This window comes from Micromesistius poutassou (assembly GCF_964030765.1).
Source record: "Micromesistius poutassou genome assembly, chromosome: 11".
Lineage (NCBI taxonomy): Eukaryota > Metazoa > Chordata > Actinopteri > Gadiformes > Gadidae > Micromesistius > Micromesistius poutassou.
The window spans coordinates 12030561-12058107 of record NC_140281.1 but is presented as its reverse complement, the minus strand read 5'-3'; the positions used below and the strand labels follow the sequence as shown (position 1 = coordinate 12058107).

At 46.9% G+C, this 27547-nt stretch overlaps 1 protein-coding gene across 1 annotated transcript in view; it reads left to right on the top strand.

Moving 5' to 3' along the window:
* The window catches only part of LOC311355416 (partitioning defective 3 homolog), a gene marked incomplete at its 3' end in the record, with an annotated part of 445195 nt that overhangs the window by 383962 nt on the left and 33686 nt on the right, over positions 1-27547 (top strand). The window contains exons 24-26 of the mRNA XM_084475186.1: positions 736-908; positions 8710-8793; positions 10876-11015. Coding sequence (XP_084331312.1) covers positions 736-908; positions 8710-8793; positions 10876-11015 — 397 coding nt within the window. The remainder of the gene's footprint in view (positions 1-735; positions 909-8709; positions 8794-10875; positions 11016-27547) is intronic.

The window sequence follows — 27547 nt, the reverse complement described above, 5'->3', positions numbered from 1 at the left end:
CACATAAATTATAATTGTTTTAATTGGAAAAATGTTTTTTTTTTCGTTACATATAAAATTGGAATTCAATTTTCAATTTGCCCATGTCTGCAGACTCAAACTGTGACATTTAGTTAATATATGTGTGTGTGTGTATGTGGGGGGGGGGGGGGGGTGTTTATGTGTGCATTTCTTTGTGTCTGCAGGTGTGTTTGCATGAATGTGTGTGTGTGTATGTGTGTGTAAACATGACCAACATGAAGGTGTCCCCAATAATACTTTTGATGAGCATTTGCAAGAATGTGCATGGTTTTAGACAGCAATGGTGCATGAAAGCGTGTGTGTGTGTGTGTGTGTGTGTGTGTGTGTGTGTGTGTGTGTGTGTGTGTGTGTGTGTGTGTGTGTGTGTGTGTGTGTGAGAGAGAGAGAGCACCCTCTCTTCTCATTTCACTGTCGTCCCCTTCATTTTCTGCTTGGCATTTACTTTGGACAAGGTCTCAAACTGTCAATTACAGCGAGTGGCAGTGAAAGGCAGCCAGACAGGTCATTCTTTGCCTTCAAACCTTTTGGCATCATCTAACCCCCCGCCACCTCCGCTCCCCCATCCCCCAACTAACCCACCCATCACCCCCACCCCCACCTACCAACCCTGGGCTGAGATGGTCGACTACGCAAGTGCAGAGCAACCTGTCCCAGGGCCAGGATTCCACCATTCGTTCCTCCTCTCCCCCCTCTCTCCCCCCTGCATCTTCCCAGCTCCGCCTCCACCTCCGCCAAATATGCAAATGAGACGATGGAGGGGTTGCCCCGGGAGTACGACAGCGATGTCGCTTCCCTTGACGATGGAGGCTCCTCTCCGTCGTGGGTCTGTCAATCGGCGCGGAGGTACCGCGACGCGACGGGGAGCCGGTGCACCTCGAGACGGAGACGTATGGCAACGTGTCGCCACCTCTATTGTTGATGCGCAACAACAACAACCGAGACCCGGTTCAAACCGGTTCAATATGAGCGGCGTTGCACACCGCAGTGCTACAAAGAAGAGGATAGAGAGTGGAAGAGAATATATCTTTTTTAGTGCGAGCGGACGAAGGATCAATGATAGCTTCCAGCTGTTTTTGACAGTGTTTGCATTCACAGGGTGAATGCAAATTGGAATTCGCCCTGATGCGTGTGGAACGAATAGATAGGAGCACCCGCATTCACTGAATGGCATTAAATGTAACTGTCAGGGTACCCTTTCTTTTAATGAAGGAGGATTGTTGAATTTATTTGTGCAAATGGCGCTGGTGGGTGGTCACGGTGTACCGGATGGGCCCTTGTTTGGCCCGGAGCACGGGTTGACCTTAGAACACGCCACGTCGATGGACTTCATCATGTATGCTCTCCCAAACACCTCGTCTCATCCAGCGAGACGCTCTCTCTGTCACCATGAATACGAATGATACGAATCCTGCATCAAAACAGAACACATGGTGGATAGATGTGATATTACAGTCGGTGAGGTAGAAAGACAGAGGAAGTGTGCGTTCATATCTCACAATCAACACAGGATTAAGACACATTATTTAGCAGTCAACGAATACGCACCGAACCCGCTGAAAACTGGGACTTGGCGGTTTAGTCCCACGACGATGGCTGTCAACAGAATGTGTTAATATGTATGGCGGCCTCCTCCCCACTTCTCCCGTCTCATAGACAGCGGTTGCTTCTGTTCAGTACTGCTCTTGGTTATTTGGGACGAGCTAACTAGGGCAATGTTGAAACAGAGGAAGAGATGGGGCAGGGAGAGAGGGGGGCGGGGGGGGAGGGGGGGGGCACAGAATAGGCAGAGACGGATAAAGATGGAATGACAAGGAATGAGAGTTAGGGGAGAGAGATGAGAGGGAGAGGGATAGAGAGAGGAGAGGGTTAAGAGAGAGAGTGAGATGAGAGTGGAGAGGGATAGAGAAAGAAGGGGAGTGATGAGAGAGAGAGAGGAGTGACAAGAAAGAGCGAAAGGAGAGAGAGAGAGTGATGAGAGAAAAAAGGGATAGCCCCAAGTAGTAGAGAGCGATGGAGGAAGAGTGAGAGAGAGAGAGGGGGAGAGTGACGGCTAGACAGAGAGGGAGAGGGAGATGAAGAGAGATAGATAGCAAGGGAGAGAGAGAGGTTAGATATGCATGCAGCCGAGTGCGCATGGGCCAGCCACGGCCGTGGGAATGGCAGCTGTGGCAGTGGAATAAATTTCAATAGTGATCTGGGTTAATAAATAACTTTGTGAACCATAGCACCTGGCTGGGGGTCTCCAACGGGATCCAGTGTCACCACGGACCCTGATTATCCGCCCGACTCCTCGCCACCGCCCAGTGAATAGAGACAGAGCACATCTACGAACTCACACAGACACACACTGAGTTTCTTTTTCGCTACGCCTGTCTGTCGTCAGCCATCGTGTGTCACACTGCCATTGATTGGGCCGGCTGAAGTGTATTCATGGTGTGTGGACACAAACACACCGAGGCTGAATGAAAAGATCCAACCAGCGGCTCTGCTGGACACAGATGTAGGAGGAATAGACTGGGCTCTGGGCTGAATACTTCCCAAAATAATAAGTCTGTACCCCCGGCCGAGTGGCACGAAAGAAAATAAGATATGCTGGCACAGAGTTTGAATTTGACATTTATTTTCTGTCTTTGTTCAAGGTGGGCGAGTGGGCGACGGACAGGAAACAGTAGAATAGCGTGCATTCCACGTCTTTTTTTTCTCTCTGTTTTGTTCCCGCTGGCTTCACATGTGCACCAGATGATTGGACGGCGGTCTCCTCGTCAGAGGCGGCCTGGGAACAGGAACCCGAGCATAATTGTCTGCTCACAAAATCTGGGTTAGGCATTAACTATGTAAATATCGCCCTGGCTAGCAATTAAACACGCTCCCCACTCAGCCCATCTCCCCCCCGCTCCACCATTCTTGGTAAACCCCATGCCCCCCCCCGCGCCCCTCTTTTCCTTTGACTCTTCTCTCACTCCTTCTCCTCTCTTCCTCTCTTTCACACAACTAGCTTAGATCTTGATTCCCCCCCCCCTGAATGAGATGTTTGTTTTCCCCAGGGACATAAAGTCCAGAAGTCATGAGACTTCCCGGTTGGAACTACAGGGACGGAATTCCACCCTCATGGAACTCTGTGGCTCCAAACAACAGGGTGAGCTTTAGAAGAAATTCTAATTAATAGGCTAATTATTTTTTTTTGTAATTGCCTGGGCCAAACGATTATGCACTTGCAGAAAGCCAAGCTTTTAATTCTGCCTTGGCAGTAGATGAGTGATAAAAAGCCACACTTTTCATTTTCTTGGTCTTTGGGCTCAACATGTTTCAACTATCAAGAGTAATTACAGTCCTTTGATGATTAATAATGCCCTCACAACTTACTTAGTTAAAATCTCTAATATGGTTTACCTTATTGTAATTTTCTTTATCCGGCCTCAAGTCATACATTAATGGCTCCATTTAATTATATTATGTTTCTACATATTTAAGTAGGCATTTTATTTTTCCCTTTTTTTCAGAAATGAGAAATTTTGCTGCATAATTTTCTTTTCATTGCAATAGGTACTCTTTGTTGTCAGTGAAGATTTTTTTAAATAAGAGACAACACTGATAATATCAGGAGGCTACTCAAGTAAAGAAAATATGTACAAATAAAATATACATGTGGTTTGAGTATACATTACATGCATCGTCTCATTATGCTCATGCAAAACACAGTGCTGTGTATGTGTATAAGGAACTCACCATTTCTACATAAAGATGTTTTTCTCTTATATTACATTGAGTGTTGGCTTACTTCAACAGAAAGAAAAGCGAATTCTGGTGACCACCACACAAGCTTGGCATGATGCTTGGAGACATTTCTGGAAAAATTAACCTCAGTAAACCGAAAACTGTCCCCAAAACGGGGTGAATGGCAAATATTCTTGGTAACTGTGGTACAAGCAATACCCACAAGGCTAACAAGGCTACTTAGTTCCTATACTATGTTCTGCTGTTGAATCATAGATCAAAGCCTGCTGTCGTTCAAAGCCTTCTTTATTTAATCAGATCCATCCTGATCAATAATTTGTCATGTCAGGCAATCCTGAGACTCTGAAAGTAAGGGATGCTCAGTACAGCGAGAAATAGGAGAAGTTAATTGTTAGTCCAGTTGTCTTTCGTGTTGTGACATTTACATTATTTAAGGACTTTTCAAGAAGCTGTGTACAATATCAATCAATTAATAACATTATGAGAGGGAGGGAGAAAGGGAGGGGGATGGAGGGAGAGAGAGAGGGAGGGAGAGAGAGGGAGAGGGAGAGAGAGGGAGAGGGAGAGAGAGAGAGAGAAAGAGAGTATCAAAGCGGCATAAATACGGATGAGGATTTTGGGGAGATGGGGAGAGAAAGGCACAAAAAAACAAACCTCCAGATTGACAGCATGTTGTGTGGTCGATCAATAGTACTGTGTGACAAAGTGATCAAACAAAGTGCAGGCATGTCTTTATTCTCTTGATGGACCCACGACAATGTGTTGCGTGTCGCCATTTGCTTGCCAAGTCTCTTTTTATTAAGTGAGGAATAACAATACTCTCTGATGATTTGGCTGTTGCAGACTTGGAGGCTAATGATTATATATATCATATATTTGATGGCAATTTTATCTTGTCTTTATATAACAGCCTTTATTTCCCCACAGTCTAACAGCACTTGAACAATGCTCTGCATTATTTCTCAACAAGGCAAAGGGAGAGAGGCCAATGGATATGTTCTCTGTTTAATTTACCCGTGATCATTCAGGCTGGATTCAGCCGGTCTCCCTGCCATGCATAGCAAACATATCCCACACAACTTCTCTTCTAATGCAATTAGTTTTAATTCTTGTCTTTCTCAAGGTGTGTGAGTGGGTGTGCGTGTGCGGTCGTGTGTACGTGTTTGTGTGTGCTCTGCATACTGTGCATATGCGCGTGTTTGTCAGAGACACAAACTATTCTGCATGTGCTCAACAATTCGCAGAGCATGAATATTGGATTAAGGGAACAAATCCACAGGGCTCAACTATGAATGATATCAGACAGACAGTGGGGGGATGCAGTGGTCGTATGCTTTTCTTGAGGAGAGAGAGAGAGGGAGAGGGACTGGGAATGGTAATCCTTCCTGAGTGTTATCTTTCAGGTGTTTTGCAGACGCTCTCTTTGGAAACACTGAATCGGTGCCAGCCGTCAACCAGACACTGTGTGTGTGTGTGTGTGTGTGTGTGTCAACACAGTACAGGTTGGTTGTACCCAAGCTCTCCAACTCTACTCAACAGTGACGTGATTCTCAATCCATTTGGAGTCCAAATTTAAACGAGTAAACACAAGTTGGAATTGTTCGAAGTCATTACCATGGATTCATAAAATTGAATGAATTTGATCAAAATCATGATCATGAATTCAAACGGCTGATCTCATCAGACACGCAGTCAGTTAGAACCGGAACCACAAGTGAAGGACGGCATCAAGGGCCGCGTTGAGTGCTCTAAACGGATTTGAATCGATGCCATTTATGCGCGGAACAATTAGCACAAAGTACCGAGTCTCACGAAAACACACCTACACGGGTGTCGGGTTACGTGTGTGTGGCTAATTCTCTTGTTCCCTGACCCGGTTAGCATTGAACGGCGCCGTTTCAACGGCGATTTCCATCTCGGTGAAGAAATAATCACCCGTCCAGGGTCGTAAAAGCCGAGATGGGGGGGGGGCTAGGAGGTCGTTGGGAGCGAGGCCGTTGTGTCCCCCTCACTCAACCCATCCAGTATCAGGTATCAATACATTCAGTGTCAGGTATCAATACCTTGTGTAAGAGACCAGTTTGTCACCAGTGTGCGCGCCGGGCGGACAGGTCTAGCCGAGCAGCCCGGCGCCACTGGGGTTTTCCGCGGCAGGAAAGGGCTCATTTTATTGCACTCCTTATTGCTGAGTTGTTCCCTAGTGACCAGGCAATATAGCCCAACTGGCCCAGACACACTGTCCTGTGTGTGTGTGTGTATGTGTATGTATGTGTTGAGTGTATGTGTGTGTCTGTCTTCCTGTGTGTGTGTGTCTGTGTGCTTGTGTGTGTGTGTGTGTGTGTGTGTGTGTGTTCTGTGTACACATGTTCCATATTCTCTAATGGTAATGGCAGCCTTGCTCATTCAGCGGGCGGCCTCAGAGAGCCATCCTCACGAGGCTTGGAAAAAGCCTGAGCGTGCACGACGAGAGCTTTATCGAATAGATCACCTATTAACAATAACAACAATAACACACACACACACTCACACAGACACACACACACAGTTCTTCAGAGCTGGTATCTGGTGGCTCGGGGGGGGGGGACGTATAGACAGACGGATAGACAGAGAGTTACAGCAAGCGGTGAGACAAAAAAACAAGGTGAGAGGCACGTGACGTATAGACGGTGGCGTTCTTCACACGTGGTGGCAAGGCACAGAACATGTTATTCTGCTCCTGTTGAACAGCAACAACAAGCCAGCGGCAGCTCTCACACACTCCTCTGCCAGGTCGGTACGGCGTGTGGTGTAGTATTTTCATGGCAAGCTAACAGCGTAATATCAAGTTCAGCGCGATACCCTGCGATATAATTCGATTGGATTATAACACCACAGGAAGGGCCCTGCCACGGCCTGCCCCGCGTTGCCTTCTCTGCCTTTCATGTGTGTTTTGTTTCACCGAGATGATGCACATCGGGGTGGATCCGCACCGGTGGAGACGGGACGGACCAGTGAGAGATCGCACCGCTAACGCGACTCGTGGCGTCGGCGGGATTGTTGAATCAAAGCCCGTCGACGCCCCCCCCGCCCCTCTCCTCTCCCCCCGCCCCCCCTCCCTCCCCCGAGATGAAATGAAACGATTTGGTTTAAGAAACGCTTTATATATGGGCTTGCTGTCGCCACGGAGCAAGGCCGATGGAAAGATAGAAAGACGGCGGGAGAAAGTCAAACAAAAGTGGGAATGCTTGGAGGAAGGGGAGAGATAAGGAATGGCATGATTAAATGAGATCGAGGTGATGTGTGTGTTGGTGGGGAGGGGGAGTTGGTTGGTCGCTGGGGGGGAATGTCTGAGCGGTGGGCTTGTATCAGATAAAAGTGATAGAATTTGAACTGAGCAAAAAGGGCAGATTTGACATTTCAGTGGAACCTGTTGGACACCCTGGAGCAGAAACACACACACTCGCACACACAATCTCTTTCTCACACACTCACACACACACACACACACGTACACACATGCTCACACAAAAACCAATGCCTCAACGATCCCGCCCAATCGCAAACCTCCATCTTTGAAAGCAATTTTATTCCGCGCCCTGCCTCAGTCTTACCCTTCCTTTTATCCAGATCAGCAGCAGTCAGAGTCAATATAGAATCCCAAAAAACATTGGCTCCATCCAAGCAGAAAATACTGGCCCAACGCTGCCCAATCTCTGCTGGGTGGAGCGGAGCGGGGCAGGGGGGGCCAGGGGGTGGCCGCGGGGCCCCTGCTGTCTGGGGGTTATCAGCCAGGCAGGAGCCGTGGGCCACTGGCCATCCAGGAGATGGCTTCCAAGTGCTGAGGAGCAACCAGAACACGGCTTGATGGATATCTCCAAAATGATATTTGGAAAGGCGGCTGCCACTGGTCTGACTCAATGAATGTTAAAACATCTTTTTTTGGGGCCTTTGTTCGCCTGGACACGGAATGGGGGTGTGGTCTACTTTCCTCCCTTGTCTTTCTCTCCGCGGTCTTTGGTGGCTGTGTTCAGATAATCTTCCATGCGTAGCTCATTCCTCTCCTCTTTCTTTTTTTTCCTTCTATCCCTGTATTTTCCCTTGCTTTTTCCCCCTCGTTCCCTTTCTCTGTTGCTCCATCTCTGCCTCTGTGCCTCTGTGCATCTCTCCCTCACTCCCTCTCTGCCTCTCTCCCTCTCTGCCTCTCTCCCTCTCTGCCTCTCTTTCTCACACCCTCTCTCCCTCTCTGCCTCTCTCCCTCTCTTTCTCACACCCTCTCTCCCTCTCTGCCTCACCCCCTCTCTGCCTCTCTCTCTCTCTGCCTCTCTCCCTCTCTGCCTTATTGCCTCGCTCCCTCACTCCCTCCCTCTCTCCCTCTCACTCTTTCTCCCTCTCTCCCTCTCTGCCTCACCCCCTCTCTGCCTCTCTCCCTCTCTCTTTCCCTTGTGGTGATTGCTTTCGCCTGCTATCTCTTGCCAGCAGTTGTGTTTGTGCACTGCCCCCTCTATGTACTCCAAAAAAAAAAGAAGAAAAATATGGCAGCCAGTTAATTTTTATGATCTGTCACACGTCTGCCTTCCTGCAGCGAGCTGTGGCTGTCTGGGTCTGGAGTTCCTTATCGCCACGCTCCCTCCCGTCCCGCCACGCCACGCGGGAGTCGCATCGCATGTCTGGGATGCAAGATTGAATTGCTTTTAGACGCTCACACACACACACACACACACACACACACACACACACACAGACACACACACACACACACACAGACACACACACACACACACACACACACACACACACACACACTCGCTCACGCACAATCACGCACAATCACACACGCACAACAGAGAATAGGTCAGCTCACAGCAGAGACCAGTGTTTTTTTCCTCTGGGTTTGTTTTGTCTTTATTTTGTTTGTTTGGGTTTGTTGTTGCTAACATTTCAATGGCTAACATTTAATCTACTTAATGTTTCCAGGCCGCTGGCACATTCAAGCTGAGACGCGCAGTGCGGGTAGCATGGGGGGGAAGGCCATGCCGTTCATTGTGACGCAGCGACATGGTAACATGGAAAGACTTTTTTCAGTGGCTTTAATGTCTCTTCCAAACCCTCCTTTGCTCTCTTTGCAGAAAAACGTTGACCAATGCCGTGCGCTCACTTACATTTAGCCGAGGTGCAAAAAGACAATTCCGAAAATGTAATATCGCCCTGACAGCGACGCTTTCACATGGGGTGTCTTTTTTTGTTTTCCGCAACCTTTAGTGTTTAAAAGCTGGTGCAGGGGACAGTCTGGACGGGTGGTGTGGGGGGGGGGGGGTGGCGGGGTTGAGAAAGAGAGGGGTGGTGGGGAGTGCTTTCATCAAAAGAGAGAAATGAGAAAATAATCTATGTGACACTTTCCGCAGTTGCAAGACCTCCTGGGAAATGTTTCATAAGGCCTGGGAAGTCAGCGCATGATGTAGCGTATGTGTCGGAGTATGTGTGTCTGTGTGTGTGTGTGTGTGTGTGTGTGTGTGTGTGCTTGTGCATTTCGTAACTGTATTGATCGTACACTTATGAACAGGGGCTTGTGTGTAGTCCACCAGGGAAACGCTCAGAGAAATGACGATTAAAACAATGACAAGAGCCACACCACGCGCCACGTTTGTTTAGACTGTAAGGAGCTGGGAGTTTAGTTAGCAAGTCCTCCATTCCAAATTGAACAGCGACTCCATTCCTTTTATAATGTTATTTAATGTCTGACGACGACGCTGCAACCCTTCAAACACATTGCCAGGGTGGTCTTCTGTAAACCCAGCCTGAGGGCTTTCCTTAAACAAGCGTATCTGTTTCCATTAGCCCAGGAAGCTAAATTGAAACCCTTTTGTCAACCATTAATACACAAAACGCTAAAGTTACTTGGGACAACTCTCTCCAATATTAGGAATTTGGACTGAATTCCCCTTTTTAAACGCTCTGCATCAATGTGACACATTGAACCTTTAAGTCTTCTCTGGATGAATGGCTTATCTTTGATATATTTTAATCCAGTATGCAATCCTAGAGAAGATATGTACACAAAATCTGGCGAGCCTCTGCTGCTTTCATCTCCCTGGAGTCTCTGAACCATAAGGGCACGCGTCAGCAACCATCCGGCTTTCGTCGCCGAGGTTTTGCTATGTCGAGAATCACAGCCAGTAGTTCAAAGCGCATCGGTATATAAAAGACATGAGACATTCCTTCTTTACATAGCTGCGGTCCATGAGGGACATGTGCGAGGCAGAGCGGTGGTGAACATTTTGTGCAGAATGTGTGGCACTAATTGCATCGGAAAACTCTCTGGCGATCGTGGCGTGTTCCCTGAGACCAGGTCTGTGTTTCAGGAGTGCTCTGTGTGCTCCGTAGAGATCCAGCTCAGGTCCTCGCAAATGATCTGCCCCGTGGGAGCAAAGGGAGCTGGATCTGTTTAGAACTGTGGCGTGTATTCTGGGATGGCCGCAGTCGGCAAGACAACCAAAGTAGCTACTACCCCTCCCCACACCTAACAACAACTGTTTGCCTATCATCTGTTTTCTCATTCTTCTTCTTCTTCTTCTTCTCTGTCATGGGCTGCTAACTGAAGACAGAGGAGCAAATGTGGGGCCGAGCGATGGGAAGAAAGCTGAGAGCATCTCAGAGCAGTTCCCACGCACCAGGGTTGCTGAGGGAGGACCTGGCCACCGTTGCTTTGTTTGGATCCATTACTAAGTCTGTGTTCTCTTCTCAATGCGATTGAAATGTTGGCAACAGCATGGACATGTTCATGTTTTGACTTCACTAAGGATACAATTTTCAACAATGCCGATGCGGCTTTGACTTTTGTCTTGTGTTTATAGTTTCAATCATCATGATAACATTTGCTCTATTCTTCTCGGAACCGTCACGACGGTCTGAAAGACTGTGGCCTGTGGCTTGGTATCTTTCAGAAACCTTACCATTTCAAATGAGCACTAACTAACTCACTTTTAGTTTCAAGGATGTTCAAAGAGCTCACTGTGTTTTACTTGTGAACATCGCCGACTGTGATGACACCGGTTGTCCATGGCAACCATTATGGGGAGGTTTGTCTCTGGAGAGAGGTCGGCTGTGATGAAGAGTCCCCTCCCCACGGACCCTACTCCTCAGCTACCAAGCAAAGCCTCAGCGGCTGCCCGGGGGCCCAGCGGTATTTCCCCCTCGCCGTGTCCCCCACCAGGGCAGTGGACGGGGGCCGTGTGAGGGGAGAGCAGGAGGGGGGAGCCGGGTCAAAGCTGCTGTTGTTGTGGGTAGGCACTTTCGTCTTTCAGGTCCGACTGAGAGTGGCACACTTCAGAGGCCCTATGGAAAAATATGCCAGGCAAATAGAGCAGAAATGCTATTGTTGTGGGTAATGACATTCTGCAGGCACCATGCTGAGAATACAGAGAAACCGGGCACCTCTCTCTCTCTCTCTCTTTCCTTGGCACTCACCCTCTGTCTTTCTATCTGACTCGCACTCTCTCTAGTTCACCATCTGTATTTCTGTCTATCTCGCCCCCTCTCTCTCTCTCTCTCTCTCTCTCTCTCTCTCTCTCTCTCTCTCTCGCCCCTCTCTCTCTCTCTCTCTCTCTCTCTCTCTCTCTCTCTCTCTCTCTCTCGCCCCCTCTCTCTCTCTCTCTCTCTCTCTCGCATGTCTCTTCTTTTTTCTCCTTTGTCCTCGGATCCCCCCCCCGCAACTCGCTCCTCCTAGCAAGGTGTGTAAACAACACAGTGCACAAACAAATTAGACAACCCACTACTCCACTACCCCCCCCCCCATCCTGCACGGCATAAACAGCAACCCAACAAACCACAAACCAATTCGGCCCGCATCACACTCGCATCTAGACGACGGCACGGCATGTCTGTGACCTTTTCACCCACACTCTCACTTTTATTTATTTATTTATTAATTTGAGGAAGTGATTATGATGAGGATGTTGATCGCAGTACAGCCACTAAATATAGCCCTGACCCAGTAATAAGCAGGTTCAAATCCCAGCGGCGATGGCATTAGGGCATTTTTATTATCCTATTAGGCCCTGGCTGCACTCGCCTTGGTCCAAGTAAACAATTAGCATCGTTGTGAAGCTGGCTCAGGATATTGCCACAGTGGCTTTAATGAGGACCCCAGCCACAAAAGGCTAGCCATCAGTGGTTTGAGCCTAGCATGCCCTACATCGCCAGGGCGCCCAAAGTATAGGAGGCTGTGCCGTTAACCACGCTCATGGTGTAATTACACGAGATTGCATGTGTTGCTAATGAGAAAACTGTTTTTCTGTGTTAATGCTAAACACTACAACAAAGTGTGATGTTATGTGATGTTAAGAACTGACTGGAGTGTGGTTTTTATTGTACTGCCTTCTTTTTTCGGGACGCATTAAAATATATTGTAATCTTGACTCGTGATCCACCTTGTTGCCTTGAGAAGCGCGTCTTTGTCGTTGCTATGTGGGTTACCAAGGGAGTCATCGCTAGCTTGGTGCCAGTGTGGAAGCAAGGGCGTTATGCTTCCACACTGCGATGATCAAAGTGAGGGGGACACAGGCCGCGGTCCCTACGTTACAACCGACGCCATGGACTCTGTTACCACTTTGAGGTAGACACAGAGGAAGAACGTACAAAAGAAGAGCTTGTTATTACACGGGGGGGAAACAGTGTTTCTTTTGATTCGAAAGAAATAGGTTCTGCATTAATGGAGTCGTTCTCTCGCTCGTCGCTTTCAAAAGAGAGCGGAGAGAGAAGAAAAAAAGCGTGGAATGAGAATGATTGCTGCGGGCGGCTGTCTCCACACATGAAACCTGATGGCCATACATTACCTCGCACCTTCCTTCAGATATCGAAGGAAGCACGTTCACCATCAAAATGCATTCAGTGTTTACCCATTCCCCCTCCCCCTCCACCCCCCCCCCCCCCCCCATCCATTTAAAAGACAAGTGAAAGATGCCACCGCTGTTTAGCATGCCATTATTTGATTTGGGAGCAGCAGTGTGTTAATAAGATAATGTGTGTGTGAAGGATCTCCAGGCTTTTTCTAGTTCCTCCGTGTCACCTGGCAGACTCCATGGTGCTGCACCTGTTTTGAAGTCGTAGCAGGATTCCATATTTGCACGTGACGTGAGAACTGACAATTTATTTTTGTTTGGTTTTTTCTTTTCTTTTTCCTCTCTTTTTTTTATCAGCGTTCTGCCGTGTTATTTCATACCGTCATAATAGGACATGATTCAGAAAAAGAAAAGGTTTTTGCAGAAACACATCAATTTGTTTGTAGCTCGGGGGCGCCATGTTGGTCTATGTGCTGGGGAATAGCAGATTTAGATATGGCAATTTCTACCGCCACTCTGCCCTGGCTCGGCCCAACCTTTACTGGGCTGGATTAGGATTTGTACATTGCAGCAGACAGGCATTATTTTTTTTTTGAACTTCCACAGAGAGAATACGCATAAATTTGCCAATGTCTCCCCAAAATCCCGCCCTTGAATAATTGTCACAGCTGAATACTTTGATTTAGCGGCATTGCTAATCCTAATTGGAGCGTGAGTTTTTCGGGATGCACAGATGAGCTCTGATGATAATCAGGCAAAATTAGCACAGTGCTGCAGTCACAGGTGCTGAGCTCGCACACACACGTACGCACGCAAACACACACACACACACACACACACACACACACAGGTGCAGGCACGCACATGCACACACACACGCAAATGCACACACACACACACACACACACACACACACACACACACACACACACACACACACACACACACACACACACAGGCACATACACACAAGTACATGCTCATGAATAAAGGCTGCGCTAACATGCATTGATTCTCTGCTAGCACATGCTGTCACACAATCAGCATTGACTACATCAATGGAATCAACCACATCTGCATCCACTTGTTAGCTCTGTGACATGGACACCTCGTTATCATCATCATTAAAACTTAGCACAAAGGAGTTGCTACAAAGCTGCTGTTCCTTTTCATGTATAGCAAGTTTCCCCGTATATCAGCAAAGATATATATATATATATATATATGTATATATATATATATATATATATATATATAATACGAAAACATCATAAATTGAGAAAATGCTTTTTAATGCTAATTAAAATGCTAATGCTAAATGCTAAAACCTTGATTTAGAATGGAGGAATACATGTGGTACACTGTATTGAATTCCATGCTTCAGACCAAGCACGGGGCACCAGCTTAATGTCCATTCGGGGTGTGCACAGTTCTACAGATACAACAGACTAGTGGAGGAGGGAGTCCCCCCAAGGCGGCGACATTGTGAAGGCCGAATGCCTCACTGAGGACATACCCCCGGCGACCATGCTGGGGTTCAAAGGGGCCGCACTATCTGTCCTCTCTTCTCATTAATAGACTCTCTTTCAGCGTCATCGGAGACGAGGTGGAGGTCTCGCAGACGTGGAGGTGGACCGGAGCTGGGAGGGGGGGCTGTGGGAGTGAGTGAAGGATGGGAGATAAAGATGATGGGACCTGAGGAGGGGAACGGCGAGGGTAGGGGATGGACATGGGGGAACAGAGAATCTCCTATTTTGGTCGACATGGGAAAGGACAACAAAGTGCACCGGGGAGGGTCTGATAGACATCGGCTGGGGGTCTCGGGTTACGCCAATCGCAGGGACGGAGGGGCTGCGGAGGAAGGGGCGGACAATGAGGAGACGACCCGGGAACAAAAACAACCATGGGAGGAGGAGAAGCTCATCCAAGTGTGCTCTTCTCTTCTGTCTTCCTGCCCCTTTTTTTCTTCTGGGATTTTCATTCTCTCTCTCTCTCTCTCTCTCTCTCTCTCTCTCTCTCTCTCTCTCTCTCTCTCTCTCTCTCTCCCCTTGTTTATGCATCAATAAACAGTGCATTGTTAAAGCACAACAAAGAGAGCGGTTCACATTTTACGCAGGGCTGTGGGCCGAGTTCTCTCTTTATTATCATTTGGGATGATCATATTTTTTTACTTTTAATTTTGTCTTCTTTTCTGATCCCACTTACAGCAGGATTGGACAAGGTGAGGCGGCGTCACTACAGCAGGCTAGAGCAAAGTGTCTACAGCATGTACTAGACATGATGAGTGGAGCAGGCAGCTGTGTTTCGGGGGGAAAGCTTCAATGGGGAAGCTCTTCTATACACCTGAGCCATCTTTCAAGAGGGTTGATGGATGGTCACTGTGCATATACCCATCTATGACATTAAGGCCCATATCAGGGCCTGCTCCACCCTATCATTTATGTTTTCACACTATTTTGTTACTCAACCTTGAACAAGAATAAGGTAATTTTGGTGAATCCCAAAATACTGATTTTTCTTCAAACTTTCATTTCATTGTTTATCTTTGTTTAGTTAATTTCCGTAGTTAGTTAAACCCCTTGGCGCGGATGTATAGGGCAATGTCTTCTGTTTACGCTCATAATGCCTAAGCGAGCGCTATCATGGCTGTGTGTTGATGCTGGTCCACAGAGAGCCTGAGAGACACCCCGTTGGTGCACCACCGCAGTACAAGCACTGGGATGCCCAGGGGAGGTCATTAGGCTGTTTGCTATCTTCACATCCGTAATTAACGTATGCAACGCTGATGGCTTGTTTCAACACTTAACCTAGATCTATGTTGGAAACTATACAGAATCAACCTCAAAGAAGAGAGGGATTTAAAAAAAAGAATAAGAATAACACTGGAATAAATAAGACTGAAACTACACCCCCTATTACTTGTTTCCCTGAAGCAAGTGTATGAAAGGCTGATGAACTGATGAAGAATGGAATCATGGATCTACGTTTGTTTTGTGTTCAGGAGATCCTGTTCCGGTCTAGGAATGGGGGCCGCAAAAAAGGTGGTGAGCTATGGTTGAATGGCAGGAAAACATGTTGGGAGGGCGAGCGATAAGTTATTCCACTACACTAACCCACTTCTATATAAACACTGGTGTCTCTCTCTCTCTCCCTCTCTCTCTTTCTCTCTCTCTCTCTCGCTCTCTCTCTCTCTGCCAGCTGCAGAATCCATGTTTAGATATAAAGGGGGGTCTACTACATATTGACTCAGGAACACTGCCTGAATGAAGAACAATCCAATCAGTGGAGTTCGCCTGCGTTCTCCCTTACCCAGCATGCACGGCGTGTCGCAGGTGGAGGGAAAGAAAAAGGCAAGTGGGTGGGAGCGAGATAAAATGAGAGGGAGAGCGAGAGCAAGAGAGACAGGGCTGAAGAGAGGGAGAGAAGAAAGGGGCTCAACATGAATTACAGCAGCAGAGCTGTGGAATGTTTATAGAAACAGGCATGCGTGCAATGAGGGTAGATGGCCAAGTTCAATACATGTGTGCGTGTGTGTGTGTGTGTGTGTGTGTGTGTGTGTGGTGTGTGTGTGTGTGTGTGTGTGTGTGTGATAAGGCAGATGCACCTCTTTCATCCCAAGGCAGAGCATTAGAGAAACGTATCTCTCGTATGTCTTTCTGTGCCATTCCCCCACCCTCCCGTTTACTTTCCCCCTCAATGCTAAGAACTGAAAAGAGAAAAGTGCCACTTGGTATCGGCGTCAGCCTTCCGGACGCCATTGTCACCAGGCTTTGATAACATCATTTTGTTTGGAGACAGCTGCTCACGTGGCCGCTGATTTGCATTATTTTTAAAAACGTATGAATTCACCCTGTGAAGTGGGTGGGCTTCTGATGGGGCTTGGTCCGCTCTCATTGAGAGAACTTGAAGGCATGTTCTGATGAGCCATGGCATCGCAGAAACAGTTTAATGTAGCAACTGGGAGGCGACAGGCTAACACCAGCTCTCCCTATCCTTTGATATGCTGATCATGCTCATTGATCATATGTTTCATTCCACACAGGCAGCAAACCAAACTCTATAATATAGTATAAAATGTGCTCCTAGTGGTTTGTCTATCTGTTGGATTGGGGTCATAGCACAAGTGCATGTTTAAAGGAGACTCCAACTCTATCGCCACGGTTTGCATTAGATGACTCCCTTTCTTGGTAAAACACATGCTGGTGCATACATAACCTTGGGTGATGGAGTTACACGGTCATATGCTAAGTAAGAGTTGTTGCGCCACACCTGTCCTCTGCTTATTGAGGCTGAGTTGAAGGGGTACGAACAGGGGAGCAGGCAGCCCCGCATACCCACAATCAAGATAACCCCAAATAATCTTCTAAAGGCAGGATCGTGGGGATTTTGTTCTCGAGAGTATTTGTTTTCTCTTTGTTTCGGTGTTAGTTATTACTTTGTGGACAAACAAACGGGCTGACCTTTCAAATAACCGCGGAAAGCCATGGCGTAGCAGATTTTTATGGAGGCTAACTGCTAGCTATTACTGTTTTTATTTTCTCTGCCAGGAGATTGTTTACACGTATTTGAGAAAAGTACTGGGAGTAAGTTAAACAAGGCAACAACATGATTTGTGCTTTTGACTGCATCAAATCAACCTGTCTATTGGTCAATCACTAGCCGGACCAACGCCAAAGTCTGTGTATGTTTAGTAGTAATGTAATAGTAAATTGTGTATGTAAGACAATGTCAGAGGTATATAGGCTTATAGGTTTATGTGCACATCATCACTACATGTGCTCCATCTATCTTTTACGTTTCTTGATCCAAGATTTTTCTCCTGTATTTCATGATGCAGCTACAATTCAGTCACTTTTGATATTTTTAGGGCAGAGCTGAATGAAACAATGCACTTTCTACGCCTTGCGTTTCATGTTGCGTGGATGTGAAACGCCACACGCTAGCCCGGGGCTCATGCTGTTTCCTTTGGGCTCAGTAGCACACGGTAACAGCTGGTCAGAAACCGCTTCCACACCACTAACTGGCATTTGCAATTGCACATGCACTTGTGAAAAACAACGTGTACACACCCAGACACAGACCAAGACACAGACACAGACACACATGTGCATGCGAGGGCAAGCACGCAAACATACAATGGATGATTGCAGAGATACATGCACGAACACACGCACACATACACACAGAGAGATAAACAGACGCACTCTAGGAATCCAACGGATGTTTTGATCCATACCAACACAAATGAGTTTAACTGATTTGAAGCTACGCAGGTTTAACTTGAATGTCTTCCAAGTCTTCCAAGCAATGCAGGCTGAAAGAACACATGGGATTTCCCTGCAGGGCCTCAAAGGCTGCTTAACGCTCAAAGGACTTGTTTATGGCAGCATCATCAAAATCAGCGATTTTGGTTTGTTTTTTTTGTTCAGCAACATTGAATGAGACTGCTAATCATTCCTCAAAATGTTGTATTGTAAACAGAAACACCCCCTCCCCTCTTTTTCCCCGTGGTCGCGGCTTTGCTTCTGTTCTTCTGTATTGTTAAGGTTGAGACAATGACGCCCAGCTTCCCAATACCATCAGCACCAGCCTCACCGCAGGTGCTGGCCAAGAGTTGTACATTAACTGAGACAAGGTCTGTCTGCTGAAGGGATCTCCAAGCAGAGCTCAGAGGCGTCCTGGTCTTTCTAAATAGAGTGCTGATACAGTGCAAAACAGGAGGGGGGGCTGGAAAACACAAACCTGCCCAGGAAGGGAGGGCGCGCCTTGTCAGGAATTTACATTGATACAGAGGAGAAAAGGGCAGCATCCGATGTCTCTGTCTCTCTCTTTCTCTCTTCCTACCCTCTCTCTCCATCCCTCTCATAACTGTACTTCATCTTATTCCCCGTCTCTCTCTCTGTCTCTGCTCAACTGTTTGACGCCATAGCTTGATCAGCATTAAACAATAAACAACCCCCCACCACCACGTACACACACACACACACACACCTTTTATTCGAAGGCGTGGAATTATGCAAGAGCCGAAACATTTGGATGATAGGTAACCTTCCTTACAACGGCTTGACTCATCTTGAGTAGGAACACATACACACACACACACACACACACACACACACACACACATTCACACACACTTTCTCTGTCTTTAATTCTCCTGACTGCTGAGCATGTGAATCTGTGAAGCCTGTGAAAACACAACTCAACATTTGAGTCATTCCCTGACAGGCAGCAATGTCAGCACACACCCACACAAACGCACACACACACACGCACTGTCACACTTGTAGACGTACACACTCAAAGGCGCGCTCACAGTCATAAACAGGCAACACACACACACACACACACACACACAAACCACCCCAAGATGGACTTTGAAGCCAAGGTCGGAAACACAAAGCCAGTCAGAGAGTCTCCAACGTGGGCTAGTGCTTATGGGAAGGTACTTTATGTGGGTGAGCGGAAACATAATGGAACCTCCACAGGAGTCAACTGGAACCTTCAGGCTACGGTTGTCATGGTCACTGCCAGGCCACAACTCCTGAGCTGCTAAGTGGTGTGGACCGGCATGTAAAATAAAATGAATAACTAAATAAATAAAAAATGACAAGAAAAAAATACTTTATTTCAGTGGCGGTTTTTCAGACTCTGAGTAAATCATTGATTAAAAGGAAAAAAGGTATCGACATTTTTTTCTTTTCTACTCCCTTGCGATACTTTTTCCCAGGGAACAAAAGAAAGGCGAATGATTGTGGTTTTATACTCCTCTGTCTTTAAGCTGAGACGCAGAAACCTAGCGTCAACGGGCCATTGCCCTTCTGCACCCCGAAACAGCTCTTTGTGGAGCATTAGCCACATGTCAGAAGGGATAATAATCCCTTGACAACTTGTTAACCATCTACTGCTTCTTTTCACAAAGGAAACACAGCAGCTGTGCTAAAGTCATGCTAGTGCACACGGCACTATCTAACATTAATCGTTTGTCTTACACCAATGAATAACAATTTCTCACTTTTTCCTGTTGAAATTGATCCAAACGTGGCAATACAAACAAACAATCTGAAACCTTTATAACGCAAATAAAAGTTTTAAGTAGCAAAGCAAACTCAAAGTATCGATCGCTGCCAGAAGACTCTCGACTAAAAACCAACAACACACATGGGACGGGCGTGGTCGCTGGAGCGTTGAACCGATCGCCTCGGTCCCGCCTTCATCCTCTTTGCTCGTCAGAGGCATCGAGCCCTGCTGTGATTGGCCAGGTGATATCTATTCTCCGGAGAAACGCACACTGTTCTTTTCGTTGATGAAATCTATCTCTATTTACCTCATGTCTGGCTGCAGCCTCCGGTTCTCCCCTTCTGATCCTGGAATTAAGTTGGGCTCTTTGCTTTCGGTTGATGCAGCATCTTTTGAAGAAAACACCCTGGACCGAGCCCTCCCTGTAAAGAATCTCCTCAAACGTTTTCTTTGTCACAAGTGATGACAAAGAAAAATAGAATAGTAAATGATTGGTTGAAACTTTAAAGTCTAAACCAGTCATCTGAAAACAACAAACATCAGCATCATATCTCCCTTGTCCTGAGGCCTATGAGAATCTGTATCCTCTGCTTCCACACACACACACACACACACACACACACACACACACACACACACACACCCTCTCTGAGATTGTTTCCGATTGTCTCAAGCTAATTAGGGGAGCATTGCATCAAGTCTGGTTTCATTGACAGACCTGTTGATCGCCTCCCTCAGCGGCGCCACTCATCCGTTAAAACACATGCTTCGCTTGCACTCATGCTATGGCCATATCACCGCACTGTGGCTCGGCTTTAATAGGGCTATTACATTTTGTTTTACTGTACAATGAAAAGAAGAAGTAGGTATTGCAGCCATTACTGGCAGAGCAGGAAACAAAGTGCTTTGTAATTCGCTTTGCATTATCCACCGTCACCGTGTTCCACTGTCAATGTAATGACCCAGAGTGAGGTTGATGGCATATCTTAGCAGCTCGTAATCATTGACAAGTATTAATTAGCCTTTATGGGTTTGTGTACACTGTGTAGTGCGGCGTAGCCTGTAATTTATACGTTATTCGGATTGTTAGGGCTAAGCAGGGAATGAGGTGGATTGATGGATGAATGGTTGATTGGATGTATGAATGACTGAATGGGTGGATGGATGGATAAGTAAATAACGGATGGATGTATGAAGGCTGGATGGATGGAAGATTGATTGATGGATGGATAAATGATGGATGGATGGATGGATGAATATTGGATAAATGATGGATTGATGACTGATGGATAGATGTCATGGATGGATCAATATTGGATGAATGATGGAAGTATTACAATGTATTCACACCAATGCACCCGTGTAACAATGCTACACCATAGTACGCGAGTGCACTGACTCTGCGGTTTCATCATCTACCACCCAGTTAAATTTGTGCACGGTGATGGAAACATGAGAGATTATACGACTGTGTGCGGCTGAACTGCTTTGCTGACGGTCGAAGGTCCCCCTGCATTACGTCTCTTCTGAGACTGGGCACCACAGCCATGGGGATCTGCCCGGCAACATCGCATCCCAAGCATGACAGCTATGCAGTCGTGGATGATGTGCTGGTGGGTGGTCTTGAGGCAACTGACAACATGGGAGGGGGGAATTTGGGATTTTAGGTTGTTTTTGGACTGCTAGGGATGGGGGTGGTGGGGGAAATTTGGAAGGAGGTTCGGCACAGAAATCAGTGCTGTGTGTGTGTGTGTGTGTGTGTGTGTGTGTGTGTGTGTGTGTGTGTGTGTGTGTGTGTGTGTGTGTGTGTGTGTGTGTGTGGTTGCATGTGTGAGGTTGGGTGTGTGGTTGTGAGCCCAGGGCTAGTGAGGATGTCTAGAAGGTTAAGGCTAGAGAGGATGTCTGGAAGGTTAGGGCTAGTGGGGATCTCTGGAAGGTTAGTGCTAGTGAGGATGTCTGGAAGGTTAGGGCTAGTGAGGATCTCTGGAAGGTTATGCCTGGCTCACAGACCCATTGACACCTTAAGCTGGAGAGTGGGAGTGTGTTTGGTTCAGACCCGATAAGAGAAGTCAATAATGTAGAGCGACAGAGAGAGAGAGAGAGGAAGGAGGGAGATAAAGAACTGTGATTACTCATTCAGAAGAGATGGATGAATCCATGAATCCTCCTTTTCTCTCCAACACTCTCTCTTTACCTCTCTGTCTCTGTCTTGCATTGGCTCTTGCTTTCACTCTCACTCTCCCTACCAACCTGTCACTCTCCCTACCTACCTCTTTCTCTACCGATTTACCTCTTTTTCTCTCCCCAACTCTCCCCTACCTCCACCACCACCACCACCATCCCCCCCCCCTTCTCTCTCTCTCTCTCTCTCTCTCTCTATCAATCTCTCCTTATCGCTCTCTCCTTATCGCTCTCTGTCTCCCTATACCTCTCTTGCTCCCAACCTACCTCTCTCTCTACCTACTTACCTCTTTATCTCTCCCAAACTCTCTCCCTACCTCTACCTCCACCACCACCACCACCACCACCACCACCATCTCTCTTTACCTCCATCTATCTCTCCGTACCTCTCTCTCTCTCCTACTCTCTCCATTACCTCTCCCCCCCCCCCCCCCCCCCACACACCTCCTCTCCCACGTTGATTGATTGGGGAGCCATGGGCGGAGAGACGGTAAGACAGAGGGAGCGTGGAAGCCGGAACGACGTGGACGCACTGATGGCTGTTCATGGTGGATGTCCACATTACTGCCCTGGCAGCGCAATCTTCTCCCATCTTGGCAACGTGTAATGGAGAGCCAGGGAGCGGTACCAGGTGCAGCTTGCCCCTCGGTTCAGGCGAAGGCAAGAGCGCATGCCAGAGAGAATTGGATGAAGCTCTCATTGTTTGGCCTGCCTGGCCATTAAGAGGAGCCTCCACTCGTCGACATAGGGCCCGGTTTTAGAAAAGGAAAAAGAATACACAACCTAGGAAGACACAATTGTTAAAAGAGGAAGGATGAGGGGAGAGAGGAGGTTAGAGAGGAGACTTAAGTAGAAGGAGGGAATGAGATGAAAGGAAAGAAAGTTGATCAATAATTGTAGAGAAAAAAAGGACACGTCAAATCAAATCAAATGAGCTCGGTAGGCGGAGGCTAATCTGCAATCCATCCATCAGTGTTTTTGATAACCGTCGCCGGAGGAGCACTCATCCCAATCAACGATTGCAAATGCCGTTTGAGCTATCGAACGCTCCGCTTAAACGATGGGAGAATTAATCACCATTCCTTCACCTCGGCGAGATGATGGCTGCGTGGTGTCTCCCGAACACCCAGCACGCACACAGACGGAGGGAGAGAAAAAAATCACACACACATTCATGAGGCCAAATATTGGGCCAGCAGGGAAAGGTTGGGGCTGGCTGGGTTTTTATAACTTGTGTTTATTTCTTGTGGTTTTCTTTTTATAAAATTACACACAGGGACTATAGATCATAGGCCTAATAGCCATTGTCTTTTATTTAGACGAACAACAGCATTGTGTTTGGTCATTCGAGCATAACAAAACTGGCCTGTGAGCCTACTGCTGTACAGCTGATTATTAAGGACTTTGGTCGACCCAAATGGATTATAGTCGAATCAGAGGGCTGACAGAGGGATTTTGAGAATGTGTTTGCGTGTGTGGGTGCGTGCGTGTGAGTGCTCGTGAGTATGTTTGTGCGTGTTTGTGTGGACTTGTGTGTGCCTGTACATTCCTGGCTCAAACTAATTTGTGATGTGTTGTGCAGAGACTTGCTCTCGCAGCAAACAAGACAACTCACTCCATTAAAGGAAAAAACAGAACTGGAGGTGTGTTGCCGCCCGGTTGCCTGGTGACTCGGTTGCTAATAGTGTCTGAACATCCATGCAAGGAGTATGATGAAATATGTTGTACTTTACTCTCTCGGCTATGTTAAACACACGGCTATAATAGACGCAGCGAACAAACACAACATGTTGTGTTCGTGCCGCAGCTGCCTGGTAAGGTCTTACTTCGTATCAAAGCATCTGTGTCCATAATATTATTAGTAATACAAGCTGTGGTGCAACACGCAAACAGAGAGATAAAACGAAAAATGTTGAAGCAAACCGACTCACTTAAACACACTAATCTATCCAGGCTGTTTGGATAGCAGTTCCAGGTCCTTTTGCTCGCTATCGATTTAAGCTTGTGAACTTCCATACAGGTAGGGGAAAAAGGCGGGAAAACACAACATGTGTTTTCCCGTCTCGCCTTTTTCCTTCTACTTGTCTGGAAGTTCACGGTCACCGGGAGAGACACAAGACAAAGATACATCTTGGAGACATAAGTTTGTCTCATCCTTCCCTCTGTGTTGTCACGGCTGGGTGCAGCATGATTGGCCCGGGGGAAATGTGGCACCCATTAAAATCACCCGAGGAGTCGAGGTGTGAGGCAAATCTATTGCAGGCATGGTCACGTTGCTTCTCAAGGGGTGGGAGAATAATCTACCTCATGCAACCCCCCCCCCCCCCACACACACACACAAAACACTTATGCACACGCACACACCTCATGCATCAACCCTAGGACTAAATCCACATCACTACCGCCACACTACCACCACCATAATACTACCACTAACACCATCACCACCACACTACTACCACCACACACCACCACATAACCAACATCACCACCACTACCACACACCTCCACTAGCACCATCACTCCCACACTACCACATAACCACCACCACACACACCACCATTACCACACTGCTACCCCCCCCCAACCACCACCATCCTCACCACCACCACCACCACACCACCAAACCAAGGGACTGATTTATTTTACTTTAGCTTGGATTCAAAAAGCTGCATGTGGAGATGAGGAAAGGGTCTGCGGCATGTGTGGCGATGTCGTGTCTGTTTCCTCACAGCACACACACCATTCAGCCACAGATAGTCAAGGTTTCAGCACAAAAAATAAGCTTAACTTCCCTCATTGCAATTTTTTTTTTTCCGTTTTCTTTTTCTCTTTTTCAGTCCACCATTGTGTTTCCGACCCACACATATTCTTTAACCTTGAGGACGAGAAGAGGAAAAATATATAAATATAAATACGTGACTTCAGCACATCGATTCTGAAGGGAAGATGATTCGAAGGTGGAAACGACAATCAAGGTAAGAAAATAAATTAATTTAGAATACATTTAAGTCAGAGGCTATTTCTTTGTTTACCAATACGCTCTCGCTGTTTGTCTTTGACAGCAGAAGGCCATCGAAGGGTAAAAGTGGCATTGACTGTGCAGAATCCAAACCACGGGTGGCAGAAAATCTCAAGGAATGGCAGCGGCCATAATGTGAAATATAAAGGGCTCTTTATGGTCCCACGTTCATGCAATGCAAGGACCACGCAGACGCTTCAACGTAGTCGTGAACGTTTATGGTTCTGCATCGGGTTTACATGTCCCTGTGCATGTCCGTGGTAAAGAGAGAACAAATAGTTGGTCTTTGTCTGTGCATGCTATTACTTGCTATTACAATTGGTCTACCACTAAAAGTTTTGATTATGGTATGGATTCTCGCAACTTGAAAGCTGAAAACGACTCAAACAATGTGCAACAAAAACAGAAGATAGGCTGCTGCTGTGGACGCAAGGAGGGTCCGTAACGGGTCCATAACCCCCTTGCGTTGCATCAACGTGGAACCACAAAGAGCTCTTTAGGCTTCTTAAAACCATTGGGGGACGTCAAGGACATGGCGTCCATATTTTTCACAGCCTACGGCAAAATCGCAGAAATAAGGTCGTTACACAAGTCTGTGTGCTTTCTTGGGAGGTCTAAGGTACCAGGAGACCGGGCTTAATTCCCTCTTGCTCTCGTTCTCGCTTGCTCTCGCTCTTGTTTTGTCCCAATCTTCCATCCATTGCAGTCCTCTGTTTTACATGTTCCTCACACGGATTCTATCAGGAGATGATTGGGCGGTCGCTGCAGCTCAGTCGGTGGGCCCGGTGCTTTTGTAGTCTCAGGTATGCAATTTGTAAACGATGCATGTTGAGGCCGAGGGCAATAAAACATCTCTCCAAATTGATCTGAAATGGAAATAACCGCAGATGTCTGTTAACAAAGAGAAGGAGAGTGGGAGGAAGGGAGGGGAGAAGAGGGTACATGAGTGTACACTTATTTCATTCAGTCGCTTGTCAATATGGGTGTGAATTGAAAAATGAAACAGCGTTCTGGTTGAAAGTTATATGTGGAGAAAACAATCACGTATGCAGCGTAACTTCACTTTAACCTCTTATGGCTTTTCACCAGAGATCCAGCACAAATGGAAATCAGCCAATCAGCCGCAGAGGAGCTCAATTCGGCACCAAGGAAAAGTTAGTGTGGTGTGTGTGTGTGTGTGTGTGTGGTGATGGGGAGAGGGCGGTGGTGATTATCAAAGTGCCACAATTAGCATCTAAGCAGTTACAACTGGTGGGAGCAAGTTAATTGTTCCACTGTTGACTGATCAGGAGGACTGTGTGTGTGTGTGTCTTGGTGCATCTGCAGGAGAACAATACAAATGGGACACCACCCATCACCTCCCTCTCCTACCTCCCCACCCCCCAGCTCCCTTGTCCCCGTGGTTGAAGGGTCTCCCCGGAAGGCCTCAGTCCCTGGATGTGTCACTGTCGACAGCGCCCTGCCGACAATGGGCCATCCAAACAAACCAGGAGCCCCCCTCAGTAGGGGCCAATCACACCACACACCTATGACTCACTGACTCATCACTCATCACTCACTCTGACTCTCACTCTCTCTCTCTCTCTCTCTCTCTCTCTCTCTCTCTCTCTCTCTCTCTCTCTCTCTCTCTCTGAGTATCACTTGTGGTCCTTGAGGAGGTACGAGGTAGTCTCCAAATGGAGTCAGAGGTTGTAGGGACAGTAGTTGCCCTTTCACACAAGACAAGATAATCTCCTGTTATGTAGGAAATAATCTGACATTTCTCTCCCTACTACAGACTTTGTTGGAGGGAGCTGGCAGGGAAAAATTCAGATGGACTGCTGTCCAGTCCATCTGAATCAGACATTTGCGTTCTCTCATACACTTCCTCCGGGTAATGAGAATCTGGGCTAACGTTGAGTATTGTACGCAATAATGTAGCCTGTCCTAGTTTTTTTTGTCTACAGTTCTTTTGATTTTTGTGCATAGGTTAGTTCTTGTGCTTATAGCTATTTTAGTAGCTTGTCATCATTTTGCGGCTTTCTCAAAAGCGTCTTCCTGCTTTCTTAAAAAAACGTCTGATGGTGTTTGAAGTCGGTGTACGAATGAGCATTATTTTTCAACTATTTTATGTTTTTACAATGTTTATTATTAGAATACTTTAAGGCTTTTGGTCAACTATTTTGTCCAATAGCAATCTATCAAGGGAATGCTGGAATGTGTCAGAGTACCCTTTGCAAAGAAAACATCCATTACGATTCAGATTTTGTCTACATGCGCTATCGTCCTCCCCTTCTTGTGCGCCACAACTTTGAAGAAAATTGGGCAAAATTGTCTGTTTTTGGTTCATAAATTTTAAGATCTGACGGGACCAGGAGTCATCAAAGGAAAGAATGACACGACTGAATGTCTCTTATTCTTAAGGAGGCGGTAAAATAAATTGGTGCAGAAAAGTCTTCAAGGCCGATTATGCAGCTTAGTCGTCGCACGTCTGCCATTACCAGTCAACAACACACGGCAATGATCGCTTCAGGTCCTCCTTGCAGATATCAAGTCAGACAAACACTCTCTATACACTCGCTCAGCATAATGAATGAGATGATGAAATGTGTTTTTCTGCATTGAGAAATGCAACGTTGAGCATTGGAAACAAATTCACTCAGGATTCGCACTCGGTCGATTCAAATAGGCTTTGTCATTGATTTGACCCCCCCTCCCAAGCTAGAGGAAGTGAAACAAGTATAATTTTACCTTCAATTGAATACAGAGAAGG